At 41.1% G+C, this 27,557-nt stretch overlaps 1 protein-coding gene across 2 annotated transcripts in view; it reads left to right on the top strand.

The window, feature by feature from the left end:
* Positions 1–1,675: 1,675 nt before the first annotated feature.
* Positions 1,676–27,557, top strand: part of LOC110521692 (carboxyl-terminal PDZ ligand of neuronal nitric oxide synthase protein) — a 235,352-nt gene continuing 209,470 nt past the window's right edge. For both annotated transcript variants that reach the window (XM_090231870.1, XM_021599469.3), the window contains exons 1-2: positions 1,676–2,276; positions 25,828–25,899. In XM_090231870.1, the coding sequence (XP_090087996.1) occupies positions 2,172–2,276; positions 25,828–25,899 (177 nt within the window). In that variant the 5' untranslated portion in view covers positions 1,676–2,171. The remainder of the gene's footprint in view (positions 2,277–25,827; positions 25,900–27,557) is intronic.

The raw sequence follows: 27,557 nt of genomic DNA, 5'->3' as shown, positions 1-27,557 counted from the left end.
CTCTGGAGCATGTCTTTAACTAGGCAAGTCAGTTAAGAACAAATTCTTATTTACAATGATTGGCTACCCTGGCGACGCTGGGCCAATTGTGCGCCACTCTATCATGGCCAGATGTGATACAACCTGGATTTTAACCAGGAACTGTAGTGACACCTCTTGCACTGAGATACAGTGCCTTAGACCGCTACGCCACTCAGGAGCCCATCTTCTAAAAGGTGATCCAAAAGGTGAATTTACACACACTTAGTTTGAGTTGGTATAGGAATCCAAAACATAAACATAAGTGTCTCATAAGAAATGTAAATGGCAAGGCAGCAGTTGAAACAATAACAACGTGTAATCGTGTTACTGTTTCGGTAAAAGGCTGAGGGATGGGGCCTGAGAAATCGAATCACTCTCAAATTCATAGACAGAGCTATGGATGCAAGGACTGATGCGCCAAAATTATAGTTTTAACCATGTTTTTAGGCTATACAGTGCTCATTTACATGTACTTTGTTTACAAACATTGGCGTAAAACAAGCTTATATTTTGGGGTTCTGATGGGGTATGACAGTAAAACTAAGCTCATGAGGAATTTATAAGCGATATTCTTCATCAATCAATGGGTACATATAATTTATCATTTATAAGTAAAAAAAATTGATGGAGCAACTGCTGATTGCCCCTTCAAGTGTTACTTGTATTTGATTTAACTAGGCAAGTCAGTTAAGAACACATTCTTGTTTACAATGATGGCCTACCAAAAGGCAAAATACCTCCTGTGGGGACGGGATTAAATAATAATAACAACATTTAAGACAAAACACACATAACGACAAGAGAGACCTAAGACAACAACATAGCAAAGCAGCAACACATGACAACAACATGGTAGCAGCACAACAAACATTAGTGGGCACAGACAACAGCACAAAGGGCAAGAAGGTAGAGACATCACGCAAATCAGCCACAACTGTCAGTAAGTGTGTCCATGATTGAGTCTTTGAATGAAGAGCTGCTAGCTGCAGCGAACTGAAAAGATGAGCACAGAGATGTGTGTGCTTTGGGGACCTTTAACAGAATGTGACTGGCAGAACTGGTGTTGTATGTGGAGGATGAGGGCTGCAATAGATATCTCAGATAGACGGGAGTGAGGCCTAAGAGGGTTTTTATAAATAAGCATCAACCTGTGGGTCTTGCGACGGGTATACAGATATGACCAGTATTACAGAGGAGTATAGAGTGCAGTGATGTGTCCTATAATGAGCATTGGTGGCAAATCTGATGGCCGAATGGTAAAGAACATATAGCCAGCCGCTCAAGAGCACCCTTACCTGCTGATCTATAAATTATGTCTCCATAATCTATCATGGGTAGGATGGTCATCTGAATCAGGGTTGGTTTGGTAGCTGGGGTGATAGAGGAAACCAAGTCTAGATTTAACTTTAACACAGTGATAAGTAGGCATACTGTACACCTGCACTGCAATAAGGTATACACTGTATGTAAACACTAGCCTACCATCATCATAGTCTTTACGTTGAACAGAAATACTTTTTTTTCCCCTGTGCTGCTAGGGTGACACTGGGAAACGTCGTTTTGCATGGCCCCGTACCCCGCGTAGGCGGAGTTGTTAAATTGTAGACTATTCCATTGGTCTTTAAGAGAACTCACACTCAGGGCACCGGGCCGTGCAAAACAAACTCGCCCTCCTATTATACCATGAATTACTATGTTCCAATGAAAACAGGAGGAATTCCCAGATTCCTCCAATACCGATCTGCCTGGCGAATCCATGCATGGGGAGAGTGAGGGGCGGCTGGTCATGGCATTTTACTAGTGGGAAAAACGTCAGGACCAGGAAAACAACATTTTTGACTGTTGGGGTAGTTTTGGTGATTTTACGTCACTGAAAGTAACCTTGGGCTACTTATTTAGGAAGCGAATTGATTTTCTGGAGAGACACGATTGTTATTGTATCAGAACTGAAAGCTAGCCTACTTGCTTGAGCAATAGATACAAAGTTACATCTCCCAGTCCACTGGATAATTGTGTGACACGCGGATCTGGGACGACTACTCGCTGTAATGGACCACTGGATTTAAGGAATTTGGGACGCGTTTTTGGTTCTGGATTAACAATTAGTTTCGTCCCCTTCCGTCTGGTGTCAAAACGGATAGTCGGCGGTCATGCCAGCGAAAACAAAGTACAATCTTGTTGATGATGGCCATGATTTGAGAATTCCAATGCATAACGAGGAAGCATTCCAGCATGGGATCAACTTCGAAGCAAAAGTGAGTTATTTTTATATGCTACTGTATTGAGATTATTTGCAAAACTATCTCCCAATCCCTCTTTTTCCTCATTAATGGAGTTAATGTAAATTTTGCCAAAATGTGTTTAGCCTATTGTAAATTACGGTGGTATATTGCTGCCACTCAGAAAAATATTTTTTTATCATTATGATATAACATCACATTATTACGAAATAAATCAATAACGAAAATAACACATGTTGTCGTTATTATAATACAGATAACGTTATAATGAGACAGATCTTGTTATTACGATAATAATGTTAATGAGAAATATGTAGTTATTATGAAATAGCCCGGTTGCACGCTATTATGAAAAATAGTCTATGCCTTAGGCTACTTGGCATATTTGGCTTCCTCTCATGCACAGGTTGACATTCTGGCTGGTTTGCTTGAGTTGGTCAAGTACATTTTTTCTTCGGTTTGAGGCATTGATAGATATTAGAGAAATGTCATTGAGGAATAAAGGTGGTGTTGTCATTAGTTTACGGACATTGTGGAGTTCTCTAAAGGCTCTATAAACGGAAAAAAAACGATCGGACTTCCTTGAAATAGCTTTATTCTTTCTTGATCAACTGGGCCGTTATGGGAAGTTACGTGGATACCAACTAATGCATCTAAACGGAATATGTGGTAATCCAAAACACAGTCAGGCATTTACTTCATGCTCTAGACCCCCATGAAGTGCACATTTTGGGCAGAAGTCTCTGAGAACGAGTTTAACTGGCTTGCTACTTTACCTTCACAACCAAGAGGATAGTCATCGAGGAACAGTTTAGGTAACCCAGCTAGCACAGAACGTTCCCCAAAGGGTCTCCGTTGGAAAAATAACTTTCACAGAACGTTCTGGGAACATTGTGGGAAAGTAATTTTTCTAAGAACCAAAGGATACCCTTTAGGGAGCGTTGCTATTTTGGTAAGGTAGAAACACATTGTTTGAAAACATTCAAATAACCTCATAAAATAATGTTATTTTTTGGTGAATTACAACTTTTACATAACATTCCCCTGTGGTTCCCGTTTGGTTGTTGGGAGAAAAATAGTTCTGGGAACGTTCTGGAAACATTGCATATCTAAGGCCGTATTGGATCAAACTGCTGAAAGAGAAGATAAAGTGTGTGTGGAGGTGAGTGCACATAATTTTGTAAATAGCTAACTATTTTTTTTATTCCCCCCCAAAAAACATGTTTTGAACTCTCCTTTACAATTTATTTACAAGACAAAGGGTCATGTGGCACCATCGTCACCATAGCAATGGTTGACAGTTAAAGACATGGCTGCCAGCCAGTTTAGCTTGTTTCAAGTACTGCTAATATTACTATTTTTACAGGTAGAGTCAGAGAAACATACTAAAACTACAACCCGTGTTTATATGAACATGTTATGGGGTAGCATAGTTATTTTTCTACCGTTTTGTGTTTGCAGAATAAAATGTTTTGAGTAAATTAGCTAGTTTAGCTAGCATGTTCTCCAGCTGCATTGGCTACTAGCTAGGTCTGACCATAAAAACATATTTTTTATGTTGTAAATCACAGTATTCAAGATGATTACTTCTGTTCCCTAGGGGGAAGGGACCTCAACACCATGGTGCGCAAGGTCCTCTGCACAATTGTTACCAATTAGGTTTTCAAACACTACAGTTTGAGAGGGAAGACCTGGGCCTAGATTCACATAACCTTCTTAAGAATAATTGTATTCTTATTTGCCATTTTTTGCTTAACTATAGACTTAAGAAAGTTAAGCAAAGTTGCTATTCCTCGAAGGTTCTTGGAAATGTTTTCTCCTTAAGCAAAACGTTAAGAAGAAATTGATTCTTGAAAATAAAGATTTGTTCTTAATTCCAAGATAGCTAAACCCTTGTCCTAAACTCTGGGCATTTAGAGAATAAGCTCATGAAAGCATTTGAACATGTTTCATTCACTCAAACTTCATCTGAAAGTTTCAGTATTAATTATTTTAAACCCAAGAACATGTTTTAGAACAGTAATCTCAGTACGAAATGTGCTAACATGATATATAGATAGCTAGCTAAATTGGTTATCTAGCAACAAACATCTTAAGAAGATTAACAAGACGATGTTTAAAATAATAATAATAATAATAAAATCAGAAGATCTTAAGATTTAGTTGAGGAATTGCACTTACCAACTATCTTATAATTAATTAACCATTTTTTACGTTTTTAAATGTTTGCGTAATAAGTGTTTTTTTGTGAATCTGGGCCCAGGTGATTTGCAGGTTAATAGCCAGGAGGTTCAATACTAACCTACACTGAGTGTACAAAACTTTAAGAACACCTAATATTGAGTTGCACCCCCTCTATTTGTCCTCGACAAGGACTCTACAAGGTGTCAAAAGCGTTTCACACAGATGCTGGCCCATGTTGACTCCAATGCTTCCCACTGTTGTGTCAAGTTGGCTGGATATCCTTTGGGTGGTGGACTATTTTTGATACACACGAGAAATTGTTGAGCATAAAAACCCCAGCAGTGTTTCAGTTCTTGACACAAACTGGTGCACGTGGCACCTACTACCATACCCTGTTCAAAGACACAAAAATATTTTGTTTTGCCCATTCACCCTATGAATGGCACACATACACAATTCATGTCTCAAGGCTCCTCCCCTTCATCTAGACTGATTTGAAGTGGATTTAACAAGTGATATCAATAAGAGACCATAGCTTTCTCCTGGATTCACCTGGTCAGTCTATGTCATGGAAAGAGCAGGTGTTCATCATTTTTTTATTCACTCAGTGTAAAGTTGAAGTCGGAAGTTTACATACACTTAGGTTGGAGTCATTAAAACTCATTTTTCAACCACTTCACAAATGTCTTGTTAACACTATAGTTTTGCCAAGTCTGTTAGGACATTTACTTTGTGCATGGCACAAGTTATTTTTCCAACAATTGTTTACAGACAGATTATTTAACTTATAATTCACTGTATCATAATTCCAATGGGTCAGGAGTTTACATACACTAAGTTGACTGTGCCTTTAAACATCTTGGAAAATTCCAGGAAATGATGTCATGGCTTTAGAAGCTTCTGATAGTCTAATTGACATCATATGAGTCAATTGGAGGTGTACCTGTGGATGTATTTCAAGGCCTACCTTCAAACTCAGTGCCTATTTGCTTCAGCCAAGACCTCAGGAAAAAAAAATCAGCCAAGACCTCAGAAAAGTCTGGTTCATCCTTGGAAGCAATTTCCAAACGCCTGATGGTACCACGTTCACCTGTACAAACAATAGTAAGCAAGTATAAACACCATGGGACCACGCAGCCGTCATTCCGCTCAGGAAGGAGACGCATTCTGCAAATTAATCCCAGAACAACAGCAAAGGACCTTTTGAAGATGCTGGAGGAAATAGGTACACAAGTATCTATATTCACTGTAAAACGAGTCCTATTTTGACATAACCTGAATAGCCACTCAGCAAGGAAGAAGCCACAGCTCTAAAATCGCCATAAAAAAGCCAGACTATGGTTTGCAACTGCACATGAGGACAAAGAACGTACTTTTTGGAGAAATGTCCTCTGGTCTGATGAAACAAAAATAGAACTGTTTGACCATAATGACCATCGTTATGTTTGGAAGGAAATGGGGGAGGCTTGCAAGCCAAAGAACACCATCCCAACCGTGAAGCACGGGGGTGGCAGCATCATGTTGTGGGGGTGCTTTGCTGCAGGAGCGACTGGTACACTTCACAAAATAGATGGCTTCATGAGGATGGAAAATTATGTGGATATATTGAAGCAACATCTCAAGACATCAGTCAGGAAGTTAAAGCTTGGTCACAAATGGGTCTTCCAAATGGACAATGACCCCAAGCATACTTCCAAATTTGTAACAAAATGGCTTAAGGAAAACAAAGTCAAGGTATTGGAGTGGCCATCACAAAGCCCTGACCTCAATCCTATAGAACATTTTTGGAAGGAACTGAAAAAGTGTGTGCGAGCAAGGAGGCCTACAAACCTGACTCAGTTACACCAGCTCTGTCAGGAGGAATGGGCCAAAATTCACCAACTTATTGTGGGAAGCTTGTGGAAGGCTACCTGAAACGTTTGACCCAAGTTAAACAATTTAAAGGCAATGCTACCAAATACTAATTGAGTGTATGTCAACTTCTGATCCACTTGGAATATGATGAAAGAAAGAAAAGCTGAAATCTGTTCTCTCTCTACTATTATTCCGGCATTTCACATTCTAAAATAAAGTGGTGATCCTAACTGACCTAAGACAGGGAATTTTTACTCTGATTAAATGTTAGGAATTTTGAAATTTTAAATGTATTTGGCTAAGGTGCATGTAAACCTTCGACTTCAACTGTATATATATAAAAATATATGTATTTTATAAACTCATATTTAACCCCTTTTTTACTTTCATAATTCCATTAGTTATTTTTCAACCGTTACTGGTTACCTTCAGACGAGTCCTGTTACACTTGTGGGGGTTGTAGAGCAAAACAGAGAACACCATCATGTTCGTGAGAATCTCCCCTTTCGACAATTCGCTTGTTAGATTTTTTTTGTTATGTTACTTAGATTGACGCAAATCAACTCTAGGTGGTTATTCTGCTGTTCTAGCAAATGGTTTAACTTGTTCAGATAAAAATGAAAGGACCAGCACTCACTTGATATGATTTGCAGTGAAAGTTTTGTTTATTTTCTTAATTTTACAGTAGCAACATTTCTTAATTACACTACATGGACATATTTCAGCTTGCGCCTTCCTCAGTACATGTGTCCAGTTCTTACAATTGCTTCCTGGCCCCATATGACCAGATGTTTGATGGTTAGCAAGTGCTATTGGTTTGGTTGAGTAGCAGGCAGCAGGGTTCCTATGAGCAGCCCTCTTCCTGTAGAAAGGTGATCTTCTCCTTGTGCATTTCCATTATTTTCTACAAAGCTACACTGAGTGACCATCTTCATAGATCAAACTAGATACATGGGGTGTATTTTCAGTTAGCATTAGGCAAGTTTGACTTATGGGGTCTAACATGCTGACTGGAAAGGCACGCACACGCGTGTGTCCCGCCATTGTGCGCATGTTGATTTTGTCCATCCACACCAGGCACGATCAGGACACGTATGTTGAAATATCAAAATTAACTCTTAACCAACTGTATTCATTTGTGGACAGGTTGTAGCATTCATGGACTTTTAGCTAGCTAGCTTGATGTTGCTAGCAAATTTCTCCTTGGATATAAACATTGGGTTGTTATTTTACCTGAAATGCACAAGGTCCTTTTTTCTGGATCTTTGTAGAATGTTCTCTACTCTGTCAATTAATCCACAGATAAAAGGATAAATCTAGTTAGTTTCTAGTAATCTCTTGTCGTGACGTTGTATTAGTTAATGTGACGACTGTTGCTCATCTAATTATTAAAGGTTTCTAATTGCGTGATTAACTGAATCAAACAATTATTAACTTATTAACCTGGGGCACCATGGGAAAATTAGTTTTATTGAGTTTCTATTTCCCAAATGAACTCAAAGAATATCAGGTTATCGATTTTACAACAGCCGATAATTAACCAGTTGCCTCTACCAATCTCGTTCTGAACATCGTATAGCCCGTGAATCTGCATGGACCAGGGTCCCAACAATGAATTTGTATCACACCAATCTTAGTTGAATATTTATTTACTAAAAAGCTGAAATTATGATAAAAGATACACATAGACAAAACACATTATAGGCTATTGATTAGAACTTAGTATAACGGGCCAACACACTATGGCGCGTGTTACCCACGATGGGGATTTCAATAGAGAGAGAAAACAAAGTATGCAAGAGAAATATACATTTGGGTGAATTTGTCAGCTATGCTATTCTAACCCTAGCCTTGCCCCAAACTGCCGCTCTTATGGGTCAGAATATAATGATGTAATTACGTGGGGATGATCTCCGAGGATTCTCTGCGTAGGCCTTCAGCTGTTCGATGACGCGCTACTCCGGTGCACCTCTCTGAGAGTCCTCCCAATGTCAGTCCTTTTTGGCTTAGGAGTCTGTTCCCTCACCCTTTGCTCTGGAAGGGGTCTTCTGAGGCCAGACAGCTCTGTAGCTCAGAGCTCACAGCATAGGAATGAAACCCTTTAGATACCATGATTCGATGGGAGATGGAGGCTAGGTGGTTCGACTTGAATTCACCCGCTTAGACACAGCTAATCATCCGTAGCTTGGGTAGAAAAGGATTTCTTTGTCCTCAAACTTGCGTTGCATTCTGGGTTCGTTGACTTTTTAGACCTTGCTGCAGCTGGGGTCGCATAGTCCTCCTGTAAATTCTATACTCTTGGGTCAGAAGTAGGCGTAACCGCCTTTAGGGCAATTCTCTGGGCGTACCAAGTTAATGAGGCAAGGTCTAGATTTTATTCAAATCCAATTTTAGACAACTAACTTAACATTTCATCTTCCCCCCCAAAATTGTCTTTGATTTGGATATTTTCCATACGACGTACAATGTATTAACATCAAACATACACTAGGAACACTCTTCACATTACAATGTTTTCGTAATAACTTCATCTATTAACCTTTAATAACAAAACAAAAATGACATACATATCGTCATGACCCCCATTGTGGCTGACGGAAACAATCGTTCCAAAGTCCCTTTATTTTATGTTTAATGTTCTGAGGCTGGTTCTCCATAGTAACAGGACAAAGGAATTTGTCTGTGGCCTGAGATTTACCAGGGGCGTGAGGGGTCATAAAACCCCCCACATCTTCAGACCACTAGAGCCCTCCTCCTCTGTTGTGGTTGAGAGATAATCTGTAGGGTTGTGGTCTCCTGTAACCTGACCTGATCAGGACAGTCATGACACTCTCCTCCTTCAGTCTTCTTCTTCTGTGGACGCTCCTAAAAACCAATGAGGAGATGGGAGAGGCAGGACTTGCAGCGCATCAAGTGTAAAAAATATAACCAAGTTCTATTTTAGAGCCTGGCTACGCGGACGATCGTGAGCAGTAGGGATCCAAACTGCTCACGATCGTCCGCGTAGCCAGGCTCTAAAATAGAACTTGGTTATATTTTTTACACTTGATGCGCTGCAAGTCCTGCCTCTCCCATCTCCTCATTGGTTTTGGATAACATAATGTGTAAATTTTTTTTGCAACATCCCTGTCTTAGTCATTGTGAGTGCAGAGACTTTTGATGATGCAGAATAAAGGCTCCCCTCCTTGATCCTTTCATTGCAGAATTTGATACACTGCCATTACAACCACTTTCACTGCTACACAGAAAGTAATCATCCTCAGTGCGCTTTCTGCGCTGTGCAGTTTTTTTTTTATTCTGAACACAAACTGGCAAAATGGCTCTTACGAAGTACAATAGGGCTATCCCCGACAAAATTAATTATTGGTCGACAAAAAGTAATCTGTTTGATTGGTCGAAACTTTAAAACATGTATTTTTACATATACAGTATAGACACACCCAGTGTGTTTTTAATAAAATCAACTATATGCATTGAGCTTGTCTGATGCTTACGGTTTGATGAAATAAGACAAATGTCTCGAGAGGGCGCCAGAAAACTTAACCTGACCCAACTATTCTCCTCCTGCTGTTCAGTCAGACCCAAGTTAATAGTTGATACAATGTTTCATTGCAGATAGGCCATGTGTAACCAATGTGATTTTATAGGATGTTTGACAGTTTCATGAAACAGTTTCATGAAAATGTGCATATGAAAACCATAACTGGCACGCAGATCGGTAGAAATGGTAAGATAAATTGGCATTCCACATGCGAAAGGTTGCCGACTCCTCGTGTAACCTATTACTGGCAACTTCAGGAGGGTAATGGCAGAATCCTGAAGCTTGCACTAGCAAACTTGCAACACTGTATAAAATATTCTGAGCCCTCAGTTTCCCACGCCAGTTATCTCGGGACAGACACAGCTGTAGGGATAAGAAGCAGTGCTTGACTTGGGCAGGAGCTCACTGGAGCTGAGTACCTGCACCTCAAATGTTCTACTGCTTGAACTCCTATTACTCTTATTGAATATTAGCTCAAAAGTATTGTGGAGCTCCTGCACCTACATTTAAACAGTATCAGCAAATCAAATCAAATGAATTTATATAGCCCTTCGTACATCAGCTGATATCTCAAAGTGCTGTACAGAAACCCAGCCTAAAACCCCAAACAGCAAGCAATGCAGGTGTAGAAGCACGGTGGCTAGGAAAAACTCCCTAGAAAGGCCAAATCCTAGGAAGAAACCTAGAGAGGAACCAGGCTATGTGGGGTGGCCAGTCCTCTTCTGGCTGTGCCGGGTGGAGATTATAACAGAACATGGCCAAGATGTTCAAATGTTCATAAATGACCAGCATGGTCGAGTAATAGTAAGGCAGAACAGTTGAAACTGGAGCAGCTGCACGGTCAGGTGGACTGGGGACAGCAAGGAGTCATCATGTCAGGTAGTCCTGGGGCATGGTCCTAGGGCTCAGGTCCTCCGAGAGAGAGAAAGAAAGAGAGAAGGAGAGAATTAGAGAACGCACACTTAGATTCACACAGGACACCGAATCGGACAGGAGAAGTACTCCAGATATAACAAACTGACCCTAGCCCCCCCGACACATAAACTACTGCAGCATAAATACTGGAGGCTGAGACAGGAGGGGTCAGGAGACACTGTGGCCCCATCCGAGGACACCCCCGGACAGGGCCAAACAGTAAGGATATAACCCCACCCACTTTGCCAAAGCACAGCCCCCACACCACTAGAGGGATATCTTCACCCACCAATCAGCACCCACAATGAGTACTGGAACGTATTTCAGTCCAAGTCAAGCACTGATAAGGTATGCCTATTTTATGACGTTTCCATTGAATGACATTTTTCCCTTTCACGCTGAGTGGTTATCGAAAGGGAGAGAGATATTTCAAATACATTGAGGAACTATTGTAATTCTCAATGGATGTAAAAACAGACTTTGGGTTAGGTGTAGAACATTACTTTGTGTAGCTCCACGGATCATTAGTGGTGGTGCATCAGATCCCCAAATGGGCACATTTATATGCCTACATTTGCGCGCAGGCCAGGTAGCCTATAGGCCTACTTCTATGCTTGCGCGTCCCTACTCAAAATTGACAGGAGCGCTCCAAACAAAAGACAATGACTAAATTGTTAACTCGTTTCTCACAAGTGTAGCATAGGTTGTGCACTCTGCAAACAATGTGTCCACTCCGATAATGAGAATGTGAAGACTGGAATAATAATATTGAATGCGTTAAAATAAATTACCATAATCAAAGTAACAAACATTGTAGATTAGAATTTATAGGAATTAACAGTAAATATACTACTGGTGATATGTGGAATTGATATACACTAACAATCAAATGCAAAAAAATTCACACAATAAAGTTATAAAACAATGAATGTGCACAAATTGGCGGGAGAGAGCGCATTCTAGAGAGAGAAGTGCATTGTGCATCTGGGCGCATGGTCAATCCGTCTTCTGCATTGGCCATGTAGCATTTATGGTGATATGGCCTCAGCAGAAGTCAGGGCATTCATACTTATTGTACTTCGCAGAGCAGTGCAGAGCCTAGTGGTTAGAGCATTGGGTCAGTAACCAAAAGGTTGCTGGATCGAATCCCTGAGCTGACAAGGTAAAAATCTGTCGTTCTGCCCCCGAGCAAGGCTGATGTGGATGTCGATTATGGCAGCCCCCCGCACCCCTCTGATTCAGAGGTTAAATGTGGAAAATGCATTCAGTTGTAACATTGACTAGGTATCCCCCTTTCCCTGTTATCAAGGAAGAGAGTTTGTGTTAATACAGGATGTACCATCCCCACCAACCGTCAACAAATCATGTCAATGCGGAGCTATACAGAGCCCTTGTTAAAACATTTTGGTGGAGCATGGCAATAAGCTCGATTTGGCCTCTGCATGCCTCTGGAGGCACTGCAATTGCATCACACCCTCCAGTCTAGGCCTCCGCAATGGATTCGTTCACTGAGATGGGCGCAAATATATAATATTTGTTACTGCTCAACTAAAACAATCTCGGTCGACTAACAGCCTAACGACCAAACAATCGACCAGTCGACTAATTGAGGTCAGCCCTAAAGTACACCAACAGTCAGTGACTCCCGGTAAGAGTTCTGCTGAGGTCCTGCTCCCAGTCTGCTTGCTTTCTGGCCAATACATCATTATTTCTCTCATCACCTTTGTGTGTGTATGTGACATGATTTGTGTTATGTCCCGATTCTCTACCTCGGGCTCAGCTCGAGGCCCAAATTAGGAATGAACTGTCCTCCAACAACCAAAATTAGGAATAAATAGTATTATATGTGATTAGAAATGTATTAACTTGTGACCCACCTCTGACATAACCAGGTCACAATTTGGGTCCTGAAACCCTGCTCTACCTCCCTAAGTGTGCACCAATGGCACCCCCCCCCCCCCATTAAAGCATTGGATTGAGTCATGTTTTATTTTTCCATTCTGGTTTGGATTTAAAACTCAGCTAATGCATATGATTTCAGACTTTTTCTGGTCAAAGCACAGATTAAAAAAAAACATGTTTTATACTTAAGTTAAAATACCAATGAACTACAAAAGCACAATGCTGAACTTTTAGGAAGGACACAATATCCTTAAGAACCCCAATAATAGTATTTATTTACTATTTAAGAACTCTTTGTTTTACAGATTGCAGAGAGGGTTGAAGAGGAGGTTGTGGAGGAGTGAGCCCTTGACTCCCCTGTACCATAGACGGTGGTCAGACAAGACAATTGTGTAATCCGTGTGTGTGTGTGCCAATCAGATTACAGATGTCTGAATTGTTAGCAAAAATTATAAATGTGTTAACTGTTAATATATTTTATTTTGTAAGATTTTATTACTTTTTTCAAACAATACAAAACATGCATATACCAACAACAGCATACAGACGCACACAAACATCAATGACATAACACCTGGCCAGACCCACCTGCTCACACCCCATCTCTCCTGCATCACTCTCCGCAACATGGCCTCAAACTGTACCATTTTGTTTTACTCTGTCACCAACGCATAGTATTGGACTTTTCCATTGTGTTAGTGATGGAGGATTAGTTGATTTCCAGTTAAGTGCATTTTTTTTCAAGATGATTGATGAAAGTATCATTCAACCCATCGGGTATCTCACTGCTCACTTAAATGCCATGTCTTGAAATATGCAGACAGATGGATTAAAATGAATTTACATTGTGATACTTCTGACAGACAACTTTCTATCTCTGCCCCTAACATTTGGACTTCATAGCATCCGCAGAAGGCATGGATTATTGTTAGTTTTACGCTTAAGACATGACTCTGCCGTTGTGCTGACGTATGCGATTTTTCTCTTTGTATAATACATTCTATACATTAGTTTATACTGGATTAAGTGTACATTTTTGTTATTGGTTATTATCCTATACTGGGAGGTTGAGATAATGTATGATAATGTAATTAGCATGACATTGTAAGAAAACAGCAAACTTTCCAGGACATAGACATGTCTTATATGGGCAGAAAGCGTAAATTCTTGTTCATCAAACTGCGCTGTCCAATTTACAGTAACTATTACAGTGAAAAAATAGCATGCTATTGTTTGAGGAGAGTGCAACAACAACAAAACTTTTATCACGGAACTGGTTTGATGCATTCCCCTCTGAAGGTAAATAATGTACTTATATTCAGTAGTCTTGCTCTGATTTGTCATCCTGAGGGTCACAGAGATAACATGTAGCATAGTTTTGTTTGATAAAATCAATTTTTATATTCAAATGTAGGAACTGGGTTCTACAGTTTGAACCCCTGCTGTCTCTGGCTCCACACCCACCCCACCTGGCCAACTAGATGTGTGAAAGTTAGTGTATAGGCTAATGATCCATCATGTATGAAATTCCTGGGAGTGTATAAACTTTAGATTTTGCATTATCATATCATTTTTGTATGTTCTCTATAGTTATGTGTTTGAAAATGTATCAATTTACCAATTCGGCACATTTGGGCATACTTGCAATGCTTCACTGGATCAATCTGAAACTTTGCAAACACACTACTGTGTGTATAGAAAATGCATGTTTTTTTTGTTTGTATTATCTTACCAGATCTAATGTGTTATTCTCCTACATTTAATTTCACATTTCCACAAACTTCAAAGTGTTTTCTTTCAAATGGTATTAAGAATATGCACAGTCCCCAAGAACAAATTCCAGAAAGCGTACAGTATTATATAGAGCCCTTATTGCATGGAACTTCCTTCCATCTCATATTGCTCAAATAAAGAGCAAACCTGGATTCAAAAAGCAGAGAAAGCAACACCTCATGGCACAACGCCTCTCCTCTAGTTGACCTAAATAGTTTGTGTGTGTGCATTGATATGTAGGCTACGTGTGCCTTTAACATTTCTTTATGTAGTTCAGTTCTTGTGCTGTTCTTGTCTATTGATGTTCTGTATTATGTCATTCTGTATTATGTTTTGTGTGGACCCCAGGAAGAGTAGCTGCTGCTTTTGCAACAGCAAATGGGGATCCTAATAAAATACCAAAAAATGCCAAATATCCTTGCTTCAGGTCCTGAGCTACAGGCAGTTAGATTTGGGTATGTCATTTTAGGCGAAAATTGAAAAAATGTCCGATCCTGTTATTGATGTTCCAACATTCCCTCCATCATGTGCCAATATCACTTATTTTTAAGTCTTGGAGAGCTTAAAATGTTCCATTTGATTCTGAGTTGTATTTGCCCATATTAAGTCAGTTAGTTATGACTGAGTATACTGTACTTAAAAAAATGTATTCAGTGGGGTAATTGGTTTTACTGAGAATAAATATAAGAACTAATTGTTCATATTTAATTGTGCCAGCCAGTGTGTGTGCTAATCTGATTGCAGATTTCTCCGACCCCATTTTATAAAAGAAATTGATAACAGAAATCATAATTGTGTTATCTTGTGTGTGTTTCCAACTTTGTTACCTTCAGAGAATGTTCCCAACTTTGTAACCTTCAGAGATCGTTCCCCGCTACCTTTTATACAACCAAAAGAGAATGTTCAAAGAGCATGAAGAAAACTGCCCATTTCAACCTTCAACCTGGGAAACATTGGTGCAACATTATTGGAACGCACAACCTTCAGGGAACATTCCCAGAACCAACATTTGTTTTCTGGGAAGTGTCCTTTTTGTCTTGTAATTTCACATTTGGAAGGTGCATTGAAACAATTAGCTAGCATCTGATTTCATAATTTCTAGAACAGCCAGCTAGCTAACAAGCTACATAAATAATGCACTGAAATGAGCTTCTCTCGAGGGGATCACTATGGTAGCTAGCTATGGCTATTCTCAAGAACAAGCAAGCCACTATCTGAGAAGCATGTCTGACTGATCGAGCATTCTACTCAATGCATTGTTAATGAGCGCTGATTTAATCAAAAGTGCATTACAGTGGCTGGAAATACAAGTACATTGCAAAAGGAGGTAAACACTTAGTAGGAAAAGCTTTTATCATAATTTTTGTCACCAGATGTTAGATGTAGTATAATGTTAGCTAGCTATCTAGCTAAGATTGAGGGGAGACCACCGGACTTTAGCTCGCTAATGTTAGCATTGCTACATCATTTTGACAAACTTGGCTAACTAATGACAACATTGCCATCCGTTTGACGACAAGAAAATGACGGCGAAGTTGTTTCCTACTAAACATTTGTTTACTTTGTTTACTTTCCTCATATTTCCAGGCCACTATAATGTTATTTAGATGAAACAGTCGTTAGCCTTCATCTAGCCTCTCCCGAGTCTCCAAAAACCTGATGATCAGGGTTTCAGGGGAAATGGAAAGACAGCCTGTGACTCGACATCTGGTTTTGAATGTTAGCAAGGCGACACTCCATCTTAACTCCTCCACATTTGCTGGATTGGTTGAACACTGCAGAAAGAGAACCACCCCCGACCAGTTGATTTTCCTTCTCGTCAAGACCAATATGTACAGGGTATCTACAGTACATATGAATTAACCGTACTAATCATATTTCATTCATGTACAGGGTCTACTTTGACACAAGAAAACAATCCAGACTAAGAATTTGCTGAAGGTAACCTCATAATGAATACTAAACTCAGCAAAAAAAAAAAAAAGTCCTCTCACTGTCAACTGTGTGTATTTTCAGCAAACTTATTGTGTAAATATATGTATGAACAACAAGATTCAACAACTGAGACATACACTGAACAAGTTCCACAGACATGTGACTAACATAAATTGAATAATGTGTCCCTGAACAAAGGGGGTCAAAATCAAAAGTAACAGTCAGTATCTGGTGTGGCCACCAGCTGCATTAAGTACTGCAGTGCATCTCGTCCTCATCGACTGCACCAGATTTGCCAGTTCGTGCTGTGAGATGTTACCCTACTCTTCCACCAGGGCACCTGCAAGTTCCCGGACATTTCTGGGGGGAATGGCCCTAGCCCTCACTCTCCGATCCAACAGGTCCCAGACGTGATCAATGGGATTAAGATCCGGGCTCTTTGCTGGCCATGGCAGAACACTTACATTCCTGTCTTGCAGAAAATCTCGCACAGAATGAGCAGTATGGCTGGTGGCATTGAAATGCTGGAGGGTCATGTCAGGACGAGCGTGCAGGAAGGGTACCACATGAGGGAGGAGGATGTCTTACCTGTAACGCACAGCTTTGAGATTGCCTGCAATGACAACAAGCTCAGTCCGATGATGCTGTGACACACCGCCCCAGACCATGAAGGAACCTCCACCTCCAAATCGATCCCGCTCCAGAGTACAGGCCTTGGTGTAACGCTCATTCCCTCGACGACAAACACGAATCCGACCATCACCCCTGGTGAGACAAAACCGCGACTCGTCAGTGAAGAGCACTTTTTGCCAGTCCTGTCTGGTCCAACAACGGTGGGTTTGTGCCCATAGGCGATGTTGTTGCCGGTGATGTCTGGTGACGACCTGCCTTACAACAGGCCTACAAGCCCTCAGTCCAGCCTCTCTCAGCCTATTGTGGACAGTCTAAGAACTGATGGCGGGATTGTGCGTTCCTGGTGTAACTCGGGTAGTTGTTGTTGCCATCCTGTGCCTGTCCCACAGGTGTGATGTTCGGATCGACCAATCCTGTGCATGTGTTTTTACACATGGTCTGCCACTTCGAGGATGATCAGCTGTCCGTCCTGTCTCCCTGTAGCGCTGTCTTAGGCGTCTCACAGTACGGACATTGCAATTTATTGCCCTGGCCACATCTGCAGTCCTCATGCCTCCTTGCAGCATGCCTAAGGCACGTTCACGCAGATGAGCAGAGACCCTGGGCATCTTTCTTTTGGTGTTTTTCAGAGTCAGTAGAAAGGCCTATTTTAGGGTCCTAAGTTTTCACGACTGTAACCTTAATTGCCTACCGTCTGTAAGCTGTTCGTGTCTTAACGACCGTTCCACAGTTGCATTTTCATTAATTGTTTATGGTTCATTGAACAAGCATGGGAAACAGTGTTTAATAGACTGCTAAATGTGTTTTTGTTTTCTCTTGCTTTGTTTGTTATTTTCCATATTATGTCTGAGAAGCTTCCCAGGAGGGAGCTAAACATAGTCCATGTTAATATATGAATCCTTAGAAACAAGAATCATGAAATCAGTAACTTGCTAACGTCAGATAACATTAATATATTAGCATTTCTGAGATTCACTTAGCTAGTTCCTTTGATACAATAGTAGCAATACAAGGATATACCATATATAGAAGAGACAGGAATGCTTATGGGGGAGGTGTTGCTGTATACATTAATAGTAAAATCCCAGTAATGCTTAGAGAAGTGTTATTGAAGAAATGTGGCTGCAGATTCACCTGCCTCATCTAAAGCCTATTATTTTGGGGTGTTGCTATAAGCCACCAAGCGCTAACAGTCAGTATCTAAAATAATGTGTGTGAAATGCTTGATAGTGTACAGTCGAAGTCGGTTGTTTACACACCTTAGCCAAATACATTTAAACTCAGTTTTTCACAATTCCTGACATTTAATCACTGTTTTAGGTCAGTTAGGATCACCACTTTTATTTTTAGAATGTGAAATGCCTTAATGATAGTAGAAAGAAAGATTTATTTCAGCATTTATTTATTTCATCACATTCCAAGTGGGTCAGAAGTTTACATACACTCAATTAGTATTTGGTAGCATTGCCTTTAAATTGTTTAACTTGGGTCAAACATTTCGGGGAGCCTTCCACAAGCTTCCCACAAAAAAAGTTGGGTGAATTTTGTCCCATTTCTCCTGACAGAGCTGGTGTAACTGAGTCAGGTTTATAGGCCTCCTTGCACGCACACACTTTTTCAGTTCTGCCCACAAATTTTCTATGGGATTGAGGTCAGGGCTTTGTGATGGCCATTCCAATACCTTGACTTTGTTGTCCTTAAGCCATTTTGCCACATCTTTGGACGTATGCTTGGGGTCATTGTCCATTTGGAAGACCCATTTGTGACCAAGCTTTAGCTTCCTGACTGATGTCTTGAGATGTTGCTTCAATATATCCACATAATTTTCCATCCACATGATGCCATCTATTTTGTGAAGTGCACTAGTCGCTCCTGCAGCAGAGCACCCCCACAGCATGATGCTGCTACCCCCGTGCTTCACGGTTGGGATGGTGTTCTTCGGCTTGCCAGCCTCCCCCTTTTTCCTCCAAACATAACGATGGTCATTATGGCAAATAGTTATATTTTTGTTTCATCAGTCCAGAGGACATTTCTCCAAAAAGCACGATCTTTGTCCCCATGTGCAGTTGCAAACCATAGTCTGGCTTTTTTATGGCGGTTTTTGAGCAGTGGCTTCTTCCTTGCTCAGCGGCCTTTCAGGTTATGTCGATATAGGACTCGTTTTACTGTGGATATAGATATTTTTGTACCTGTTTCCTCTAGCATCTTCACAAGGTCCTTTGCTGTTGTTCTGGGATTGATTTGCACTTTTTGGTGTTTATACTTGCGTACTATTGTTTGTACAGATGAACGTGGTACCTTCAGGCGTTTGAAATTGCTTCCAAGGATGAACCAAACTTGTGGATATCTACACAAAAAAAATTCTGAGGTCTTGACTAATTTCTTTGGATTTTCCCATGATGTCAAGCAAAGAGGCACTGAGTTTGAAGGTAGGCCTTGAAATACACCCACAGGTACACCTCCAATTGACTCAAATTAAGTCAATTAGCCTATCAGAAGCTTCTAATGTCATGACATCATTTTCTGGACTTTTCCATGCTGTTTAAAGGCACAGTCAACTTAGTGTATGTAAACTCCTGACCCACTGGAATTGTGATACAGTGAATTATAAATTAGATAATCTGTCTGTAAACAATTGTTGGAAAAATTACTTGTGTCATGCACAAAATAGATGTCCTAACCAACTTACCAGTGCATGTTTTCTGGTTCAGGTTATTAACTAACTTACCAGGGCGTTTACAAATACTACAGGAATAAGATCATCCACATGTATTAATCAAATTTTTACTAATACTGTAGAACTCTGTTCTAAAGCTGTATCCGTACCCATTGGACGCAGTGATCACAATATAGTGGCTATAACTAGGAGAATCAAGGTTCCCGAAAGGTCAAACCCGGGTATATAGTGACGCTTCTAGCACCGATGCACCAGTCGGGAGGCCCTAATGTTACCAATTATTTTAATGATTACTTAATTGGCAAAGTGGGCAAACTTAAGCAGGAAATGCCAACAACAACTGAGCCATCCTATTCATGCATAAAAAAAATGGTAATGAAGGAAATGCATTGGAAATTTGAATTTGGTCAAATTTGTGTTATCGATCAATAATGACAAACCTCCTGGCATTGACAACTTAGATGGAAGGCTACTGAGGATGGAAGCTGACTCTTTGGCCACTTCTATCTGTCATATCTTTAATCTGAGTCTAGAGGAAGGAGTTTGTCCTCAGGCTTGGAGGGAAGCCAAAGTCACTCCACTACCCAAGAGTGGAAAAGCAGCCTTTACTGGTTCTAACAGCAGACCAATCAGCTTGCTGCCAGCTCTTAGCAAACTGAAAACAACAGACTTTCAGCATGCTTATAGAGAAGGGCACTCAACATGTACTGCACTGACACAAATGACTGATAATTGGTTCAAATAAATTGATAATAAGAAGATTGTGTGATCTGTACTGGTAGATTTCAGTCCAGCCTTTGATATTATTGACCATAGCCAAAAACGTACAGTACCAGTCAAAAGTTTGGACACAAACCTATTCTAGGGTTTTTCTTTATTTTTATTACTTTCTACATTGTAGAATAATAGTGAAGACATCAAAACTATGAAATAACACACATGCAACCACCCTTTGCCTTGATGACAGCTTTGCACACTCTTGGCCTTCTCTCAACCAGCTTTCATGAGGTAGTCACCTGGAATGCATTTCAATTAACAGGTGAGCCTTGTTTGAAAGTTAATTTGTGGAATTTATTTCCTTCTTAATGTGTTTGAGCCAATCAGTTGTGTTGTAACGAGGTAAGGGTGGTATACAGAAGATAGCCCTATTTCTTAAATGATCAGGTCTATGTTATGTCAAGAACAGCTCAAATAAGCAAAGAGAAATGACAGTCCATCATTACTTTAAGACATGAAGGTCAGTCAATCTGAAACATTTCAAAACCATCAAGAGCTATGATGAAACTGGCTCACATGAGGACCGCCACAAGAAAGGAAGACCCAGAATTACCTCTGCTGCAGAGGACAAGTGCATTAGAGTTGCAGCCCAAATAAATGCTTCACAGACTTCAAGTAACAGACACTTCTCAACATCAACTGTTCAGAGGAGACTGCGTGAAATCAGGCCTTCATGGTCGAAATGCTGCAAAGAAACCACTGCTAAAGGATACCAAGGCTACTTGCTTGGGCCAAGTAACATGAGCAATGGACATTAGATCGGTGGAAATCTGTCCTTTGGTCTGAGGAGTCCAAATTTGAGGTTTTTGGTTCCAACCACCGTGTCTTTGTGAGACAGAGTAGGTGAACGGATGCTCTCCGTATGTGTGGTTCCCACCGTGAAGGATGGAGGAGGTGTGGGGGTGTTTTGCTGGTGAAACTGTCTGTGAGGCTGTGTAAGGGCAATTTGACCAAGAAGGAGAGTGATGGAGTGCTACATCAGATGACCTGGCCACCACAATCACCCGACCTCAACCCAATTGAGATGGTTTGGGATGAGTTGGACCGCAGAGTGAAGGAAAAGCAGCCACCAAGTACTCAGCATGTGTGGGAATAAGCATTCCAGGTGAAGCTGGTTGAGAGAATGCCAAGAGTGTGCAAAGCTGTCATCAAGGCAAAGGGTGGCTACTTCAAAGAAGCTCAAATATTAAATATATTTTGATTTGTTTAACACTTTTGGCTACACATGATTCCATGTGTTATTTCATAGTGTTGATGTCTTCACTATTATTCTACAATGTATAAAATAGTAAAAATAACTAAAAACCCTTGAACGGGTAGGGGTGTCAAACTTTTGACTGGTACTGTATGTTTTATGGCTTTTCAATCTCTGCCATATTGTGGATTAGAGCTATAGTCGCTTGCGAAAGTATTCACCCCCTTGGCATTTTTCCTATTTTGTTGCCTTACAACCTGGAATTAAAATGTATTTTTGGGGGGTTTGTATAATTTGATTTACACAACATGCCTACCACTTTGAGGATGCAAAATATTTTTTATTGTGAAACAAAAGGCAAAAAACAGAAAACTTGAGCGTGCATAACAATTCACCCCCTCCCCCCCCCCCTTGCTACTTTATGCTGTGCCTTAAACAGTCTTGTCTGTAGTTGTCAGTTTAATGCACTAAGATCTTCAGGAGTCTATTTAAACTTTTCAGAAAACGAGGCACGACTCAGGCAACTTTCAGCCATTTTGTTGCCACAACAGCTCCATCTTTCCATGGGAGAGCATCCTCACCTGGCTGATAGTGGACCGTTTCAGCAGGATCTAAAAGACAGTAGGTCTGCTGAAGCACCTAGAGGAGCTGCTGGAGTTTAACCACACACAGCAATGGTTTTTGGTCAGGTGGCCCACTACCCTTCTCATGGTTTCCTAAGGGTTGGAAAACAAAATAGAATAGTTGAAAGGCACACTGTCAGGTTGGGATTTGATGAACCCTAAACTAATATAGAAAATAATGTATTAAAAAATAACTTCTGTAAACTTCTAATCAGGCAAGAGCCCCCTTACAGTCTCTGGTACTGTCCCTTGAGCTGATATAATTGTTCACTATTGTAAGTAATCTGACCATAATAACATTTAATTTAGAAAGTAATATCAGCACCTGAAGAAGAATGTGAAGTGGGTGGAAGCAAAGAGGATTGTAACTGCATGGCAATGAACTTGGCTCCTACTTCGGCTGGCAGACATCTTCCTGGCCTCAGTAATGGTCAGCAGACTGCACCGAGTGGTGAAGGACAGCAGGCCAATGGAGGCTGCTGAGAGGAGGACAGCTCATAGTAATGGCTGGAACGGAGCAAACACAGGGAAACTATGTGTTTGATGTAGTTGATACCATTCCACCAATTCTGCTCCAGCCATTACCATAAGCCCTGGGTGTGTCTTTGTCTGTCTGTCTGTCTATCTGCCTGCCAGCCAGTATGTCTGTCTTGGAGTCCCAGAGCCCGTCCTCACCAATTAAGGTGCCACCAACCTCCTGTGATGGGGGTCAATTACTTTTTTGTTGCCTGGAAATACACTGCTCAAAAACATTAAGGGAACACTAAAATAACACATCCTAGATCTGAATGAATGAAATATTCTTATTAAATACTTTTTGCTTTACATAGTTGAATGTGCTGACAACAAAATCACACAAAAATTATCAATGGAAATAAAATGTATCAACCCATGGAGGTCTGGATTTGGAGTCACACTCAAAATTAAAGTGGAAACCCACACTACAGGCTGATCCAACTTTGATGTAATGTCCTTAAAACAAGTCAAAATGAGGGTCAGTAGTTTGTGTGGCCTCCACGTGCCTGTATGACCTCCCTACAACGCCTGGGCATGCTCCTGATGGTCTCCTGAGGGATCTCCTCCCAGACCTGGACTAAAGCATCTGCCAACTCCTGGACAGTCTATGGTGCAACGTGGTGTTGGTGGATGGAGCAAGACATGATGTCCCAGATGTGCTCAATTGGATTCAGGTCTGGGGAACGTGTGGGCCAGTCCATAGCATCTATGCCTTCCTCTTGCAGGAACTGCTGACACACTCCAGCCACATGAGGTCTAGCATTGTCTTGCATTAGGAGGAACCCAGGGCCAACCGCACCAGCATATGGTCTCACAAGGGGTCTGAGGATCTCATCTCGGTACCTAATGGCAGTCAGGCTACCTCTGGCGAGCACATGGATGGCTGTGCGGCCCCCCAAAGAAATGCCACCCCACACCATGACTGACCCACCGCCAAACCGGTCATGCTGGAGGATGTTGCAGGCAGCAGAACGTTCTCCACGGCGTCTCCAGACTCTGTCACGTCTGTCACATGTGCTCAGTGTGAACCTGCTTTCATCTGTGAAGAGCACAGGGCGCCAGTGGCGAATTTGCCAATCTTGGTGTTCTCTGGTAAATGCCAAACGTCCTGCACGGTGTTGGGCTGTGAGCACAACCCCCACCTGTTGACGTCGGGCCCTCATACCACCCTCATGGAGTCTGTTTCTGACTGTTTGAGCAGACACATGCACATTTGTGGCCTGCTGGAGGTAATTTTGCAGGACTCTGGCAGTGCTCCTCCTACTCCTCCTTGCACAAAGGCGGAGGTAGCGGTCCTGCTGCTGGGTTGTTGCCCTCCTACGGCCTCCTCCATGTCTCCTGATGTACTGTCCTGTCTCCTGGTAGCGCCTCCATGCTCTGGACACTACGCTGACAGACACAGCAAACCTTCTTGCCACAGCTCGCATTGATGTGCCATCCTGGATGAGCTGCACTACCTGAGCCACTTGTGTGGGTTGTAGACTCCGTCTCATGCTACTACTAGAGTGAAAGCACCACCAGCATTCAAAAGTGACCAAAACATCAGCTAGGAAGCATAGGAACTGAGAAGTGGTCTGGTCACCACCTGCAGAACCACTCCTTTATTGGGGGTGTCTTGCTAATTGCCTATAATTTCCACCTGTTGTCTATTCCATTTGCACAACAGCATGTGAAATTTATTGTCAATCAGTGTTGCTTCCTAAGTGGACAGTTTGATTTCACAGAAGTGTGATTGACTTGGAGTTACATTGTGTTGTTTAAGTGTTCCCTTTATTTTTTTGAGCAGTATATGATGGCATTGCAAAAGTAGGCAAAAGTTTAACAGGAAACAACTATGCCATCATTATCATGTTGTCAAATGGATGGTGATGTTGTCATTAGCTAGCAAATTTAGTCAAAAATAGCTAGCAATGGTAATGTTAGCTAGCGAAATTCCGGTGGTCTCCACTCAATCTTAGCTAACGTTTTACTGAATCTAAAGTCAATCTGGCAGCATCAAAATTATGACAAAAGCTTTTCCTACAAATGATTTGCCTCCTTTTGCAATCTTTGTATATCCAAGCCACTGTAATGCACTTTTGATTAAATCAGCGCTCATTGAGAATGCGTTGAGTAGAACGCTCAATCAGTTGGACATGCTTCTCAGATACAGGCTTGCTTGTTCTTGAGAGTAGCCATAGCTAGCTACCATAGTAATCCCTCGAGAGTAGCTAATTTCAATGCATCATTAATTTAGCTTGCTAGCTAGCTAGTTGACTGTGCTAGAGGTAATATAATGCTAGCTAATTGTTTCAATGCACCTCCCAATGTAAAATTACAAGACAAAAAGGACCCTTACCTAAGCTGTTCCTCTATGTCCCCTTGGTTGTGAAGGTTAGGCAGCATGCTAGCTAATCTCGTTCCCAGATACTTCCACCAAAAGGCGCACTCCATGGGGTCTAGAATATGAAGTAAATGCTTGACTGTGTTTTAGGTCACCACATATCCTTCTTGGATGCATTTAAGATGTATTTGTTTGTGTTCATGAAGCTTCCCATGTCGGCCCAGTTGATCAAGAAGAAATAAAGCTATATCAAGGAGGTTCAGTCGTTTTTTCCATTAGTAGAGTCTTAGAGAACTCAGTATTCTCCGCAATGGATGTAAACTAATGACAACACCATCTATATTGCTCATTACACTAATACTGTATCTCCCAATGCCTCAAACCGAGGTGAAAATAAAAGTCGATCAACTCAAGCAAACCGGACATAATGTCAACCTGTGCATGAGAGGAAGCCAAGCTTAACGTTTCAGCATAATAAAGGCTATTTCTCTTAATAACGTGCAACCGGATTGTCTTGTATCATTATAAAGTTATCTTTCTCAAATTAACGAGATAATTGATTATTTCATTATAGTTTCTTTAATTATTTTGTAATAGTGTGATATTATCTTATAATAATTATATACCCCCAAAAATTATGCCACTGTATAATATATCACAATGGTCAAATAAATATGGTAACATTTCTATCGTTGCTTTCTGTTTTGTTCCTAACTAGTACATCGGCAGTCTGGACGTGGCTCGGCCGAACAGCAGAGTGGAGATTGTGGCTGCTATGAGGAGAATACGGGTTAGTTGTCCCCTTCATCTAAACAAACTAGTCACCTACCTCACCTCAGCTACTGTTGTCCCGTTGTCGAACCTGCCACATAATGCCCCATTGGCATGTAGGCCATGGGGTAAATCTATCTAGATATGTGTTGGGGCTAGAACATAAAGGGCGACAGGCGAAAGGGCGACCGAAAGGTTGCAAGATCAAATCCCCGAGCTGACAAGGTAAATAAATCTGTAATTCTGCCCCTGAACAAGGCAGTTAACCCACTGTTCCTAGGCCGTCATTGAAAATAAGAATTTGTTCTTAACTGACTTGCCTAGTTAAATAAAGGTCAAATTTAAATAAATAAAAAATGAAGGAACTGTTTGAAAATTGCTGGGTTGGGGTGTGGATTCAACTCGAAATGTAATTATATGCTTCTGTGTATTGATTTTAAGAAAGGCATTGGTGTGTATGGTTAGGTATAGTCATCCAACGATTGTGCTTTTTTCGCATATGCACTTTTGTTAAATCATCCCCCAGCGTTGCATTGATTATATGCAATGCAGGACACGCTAGATAAACTAGTAGTATCATCAACCATGTGTGGTTATAACTAGTGATAATGATTGATTGATCGTTTTTTATAAGACTCGTGGAGTGCAATGAGGGGCAGGTGGTTAGAGCGTTGGACCAGTTAACTGTAAGGTTGTAAGATTGGATCCCCCGAGCTGACAAGGTGAACATCTGTCGTTCTGCCCCTGAACAAGGCAGTTAACCCACCGTTCCTAGGCCGTCATTGAAAATAAGAATGTGTTCTTAACTGACTTGCCTAGTTAAATAAAGGTAAAACATTTTTTTTTTTAAATTGGCAAAATCGGCGCCTAAAAATATTGATTTCCGATTGTTATGAAAACTTGAAATCGGCCCTAATTAATCGGCCATTCCGATTAATCGGTCGACCTCTACTTTGAACGGGGTGTATCAAGAATGGTCCACCACCCAAAGGACATCCAGCCAACTGGTAGGTGGGGGGGATAGGCTAACGAGTAGCCTTCAGAATGTATCCTATTGGAATATAATCAAATAACAAGAGGCCTATTGCAACCAAAACAACAAGCAGGACCCACAGGGAAACCCACCCATTGGTCATTCCCCACCCAGAACCATTATGGAAGGTCAAGATTCGTTTTGCCTGGTGGATGAAGCCGCATCTCAGGTTTAGCTTGCGTGGCTGGGATCTCACCTTGTTGTAGGTCAGCCTCTGTTTCAGCAGTTCGGCACTCAGATCTGGGTAGATGCTGATCCTATTCTCCGCATAGGTCAGATCCCCCGATTCCGCTGCGAGGCAAACAATTTACGCTGTGACTTCAAAACTGTGGATTCGTATAATCATACACCCTGAGATCCATTCAAATTAAATCACATTTTATTTGTCACATACACATGGTTAGCAGATGTTAATGCGAGAGTAGCTTCTAGTTGTGCTTCTAGTTCCGGCCATGCAGTAATATCTAACAAGTAGTCTAACAATTTCACAACAACTACCTCTTACATACAAATGTAAAGGAATGAATACGAATATGTACATATAAATATATGGATGAGCGATGGCCGAACGGCATAGGCAAGAGTGGCCAACTCTTTCTGTTGTCAGGTGTTGAGAACCGCCATGTTCCCACAAGTGAATTGTG

Source organism: Oncorhynchus mykiss, chromosome 4, assembly GCF_057628025.1.
Source record: "Oncorhynchus mykiss isolate SJ-2025 chromosome 4, ASM5762802v1, whole genome shotgun sequence".
Taxonomy (NCBI): domain Eukaryota; kingdom Metazoa; phylum Chordata; class Actinopteri; order Salmoniformes; family Salmonidae; genus Oncorhynchus; species Oncorhynchus mykiss.
The sequence above is the reverse complement of the archived record's forward strand: the minus strand, read 5'-3'. Positions and strand labels throughout refer to the sequence as shown.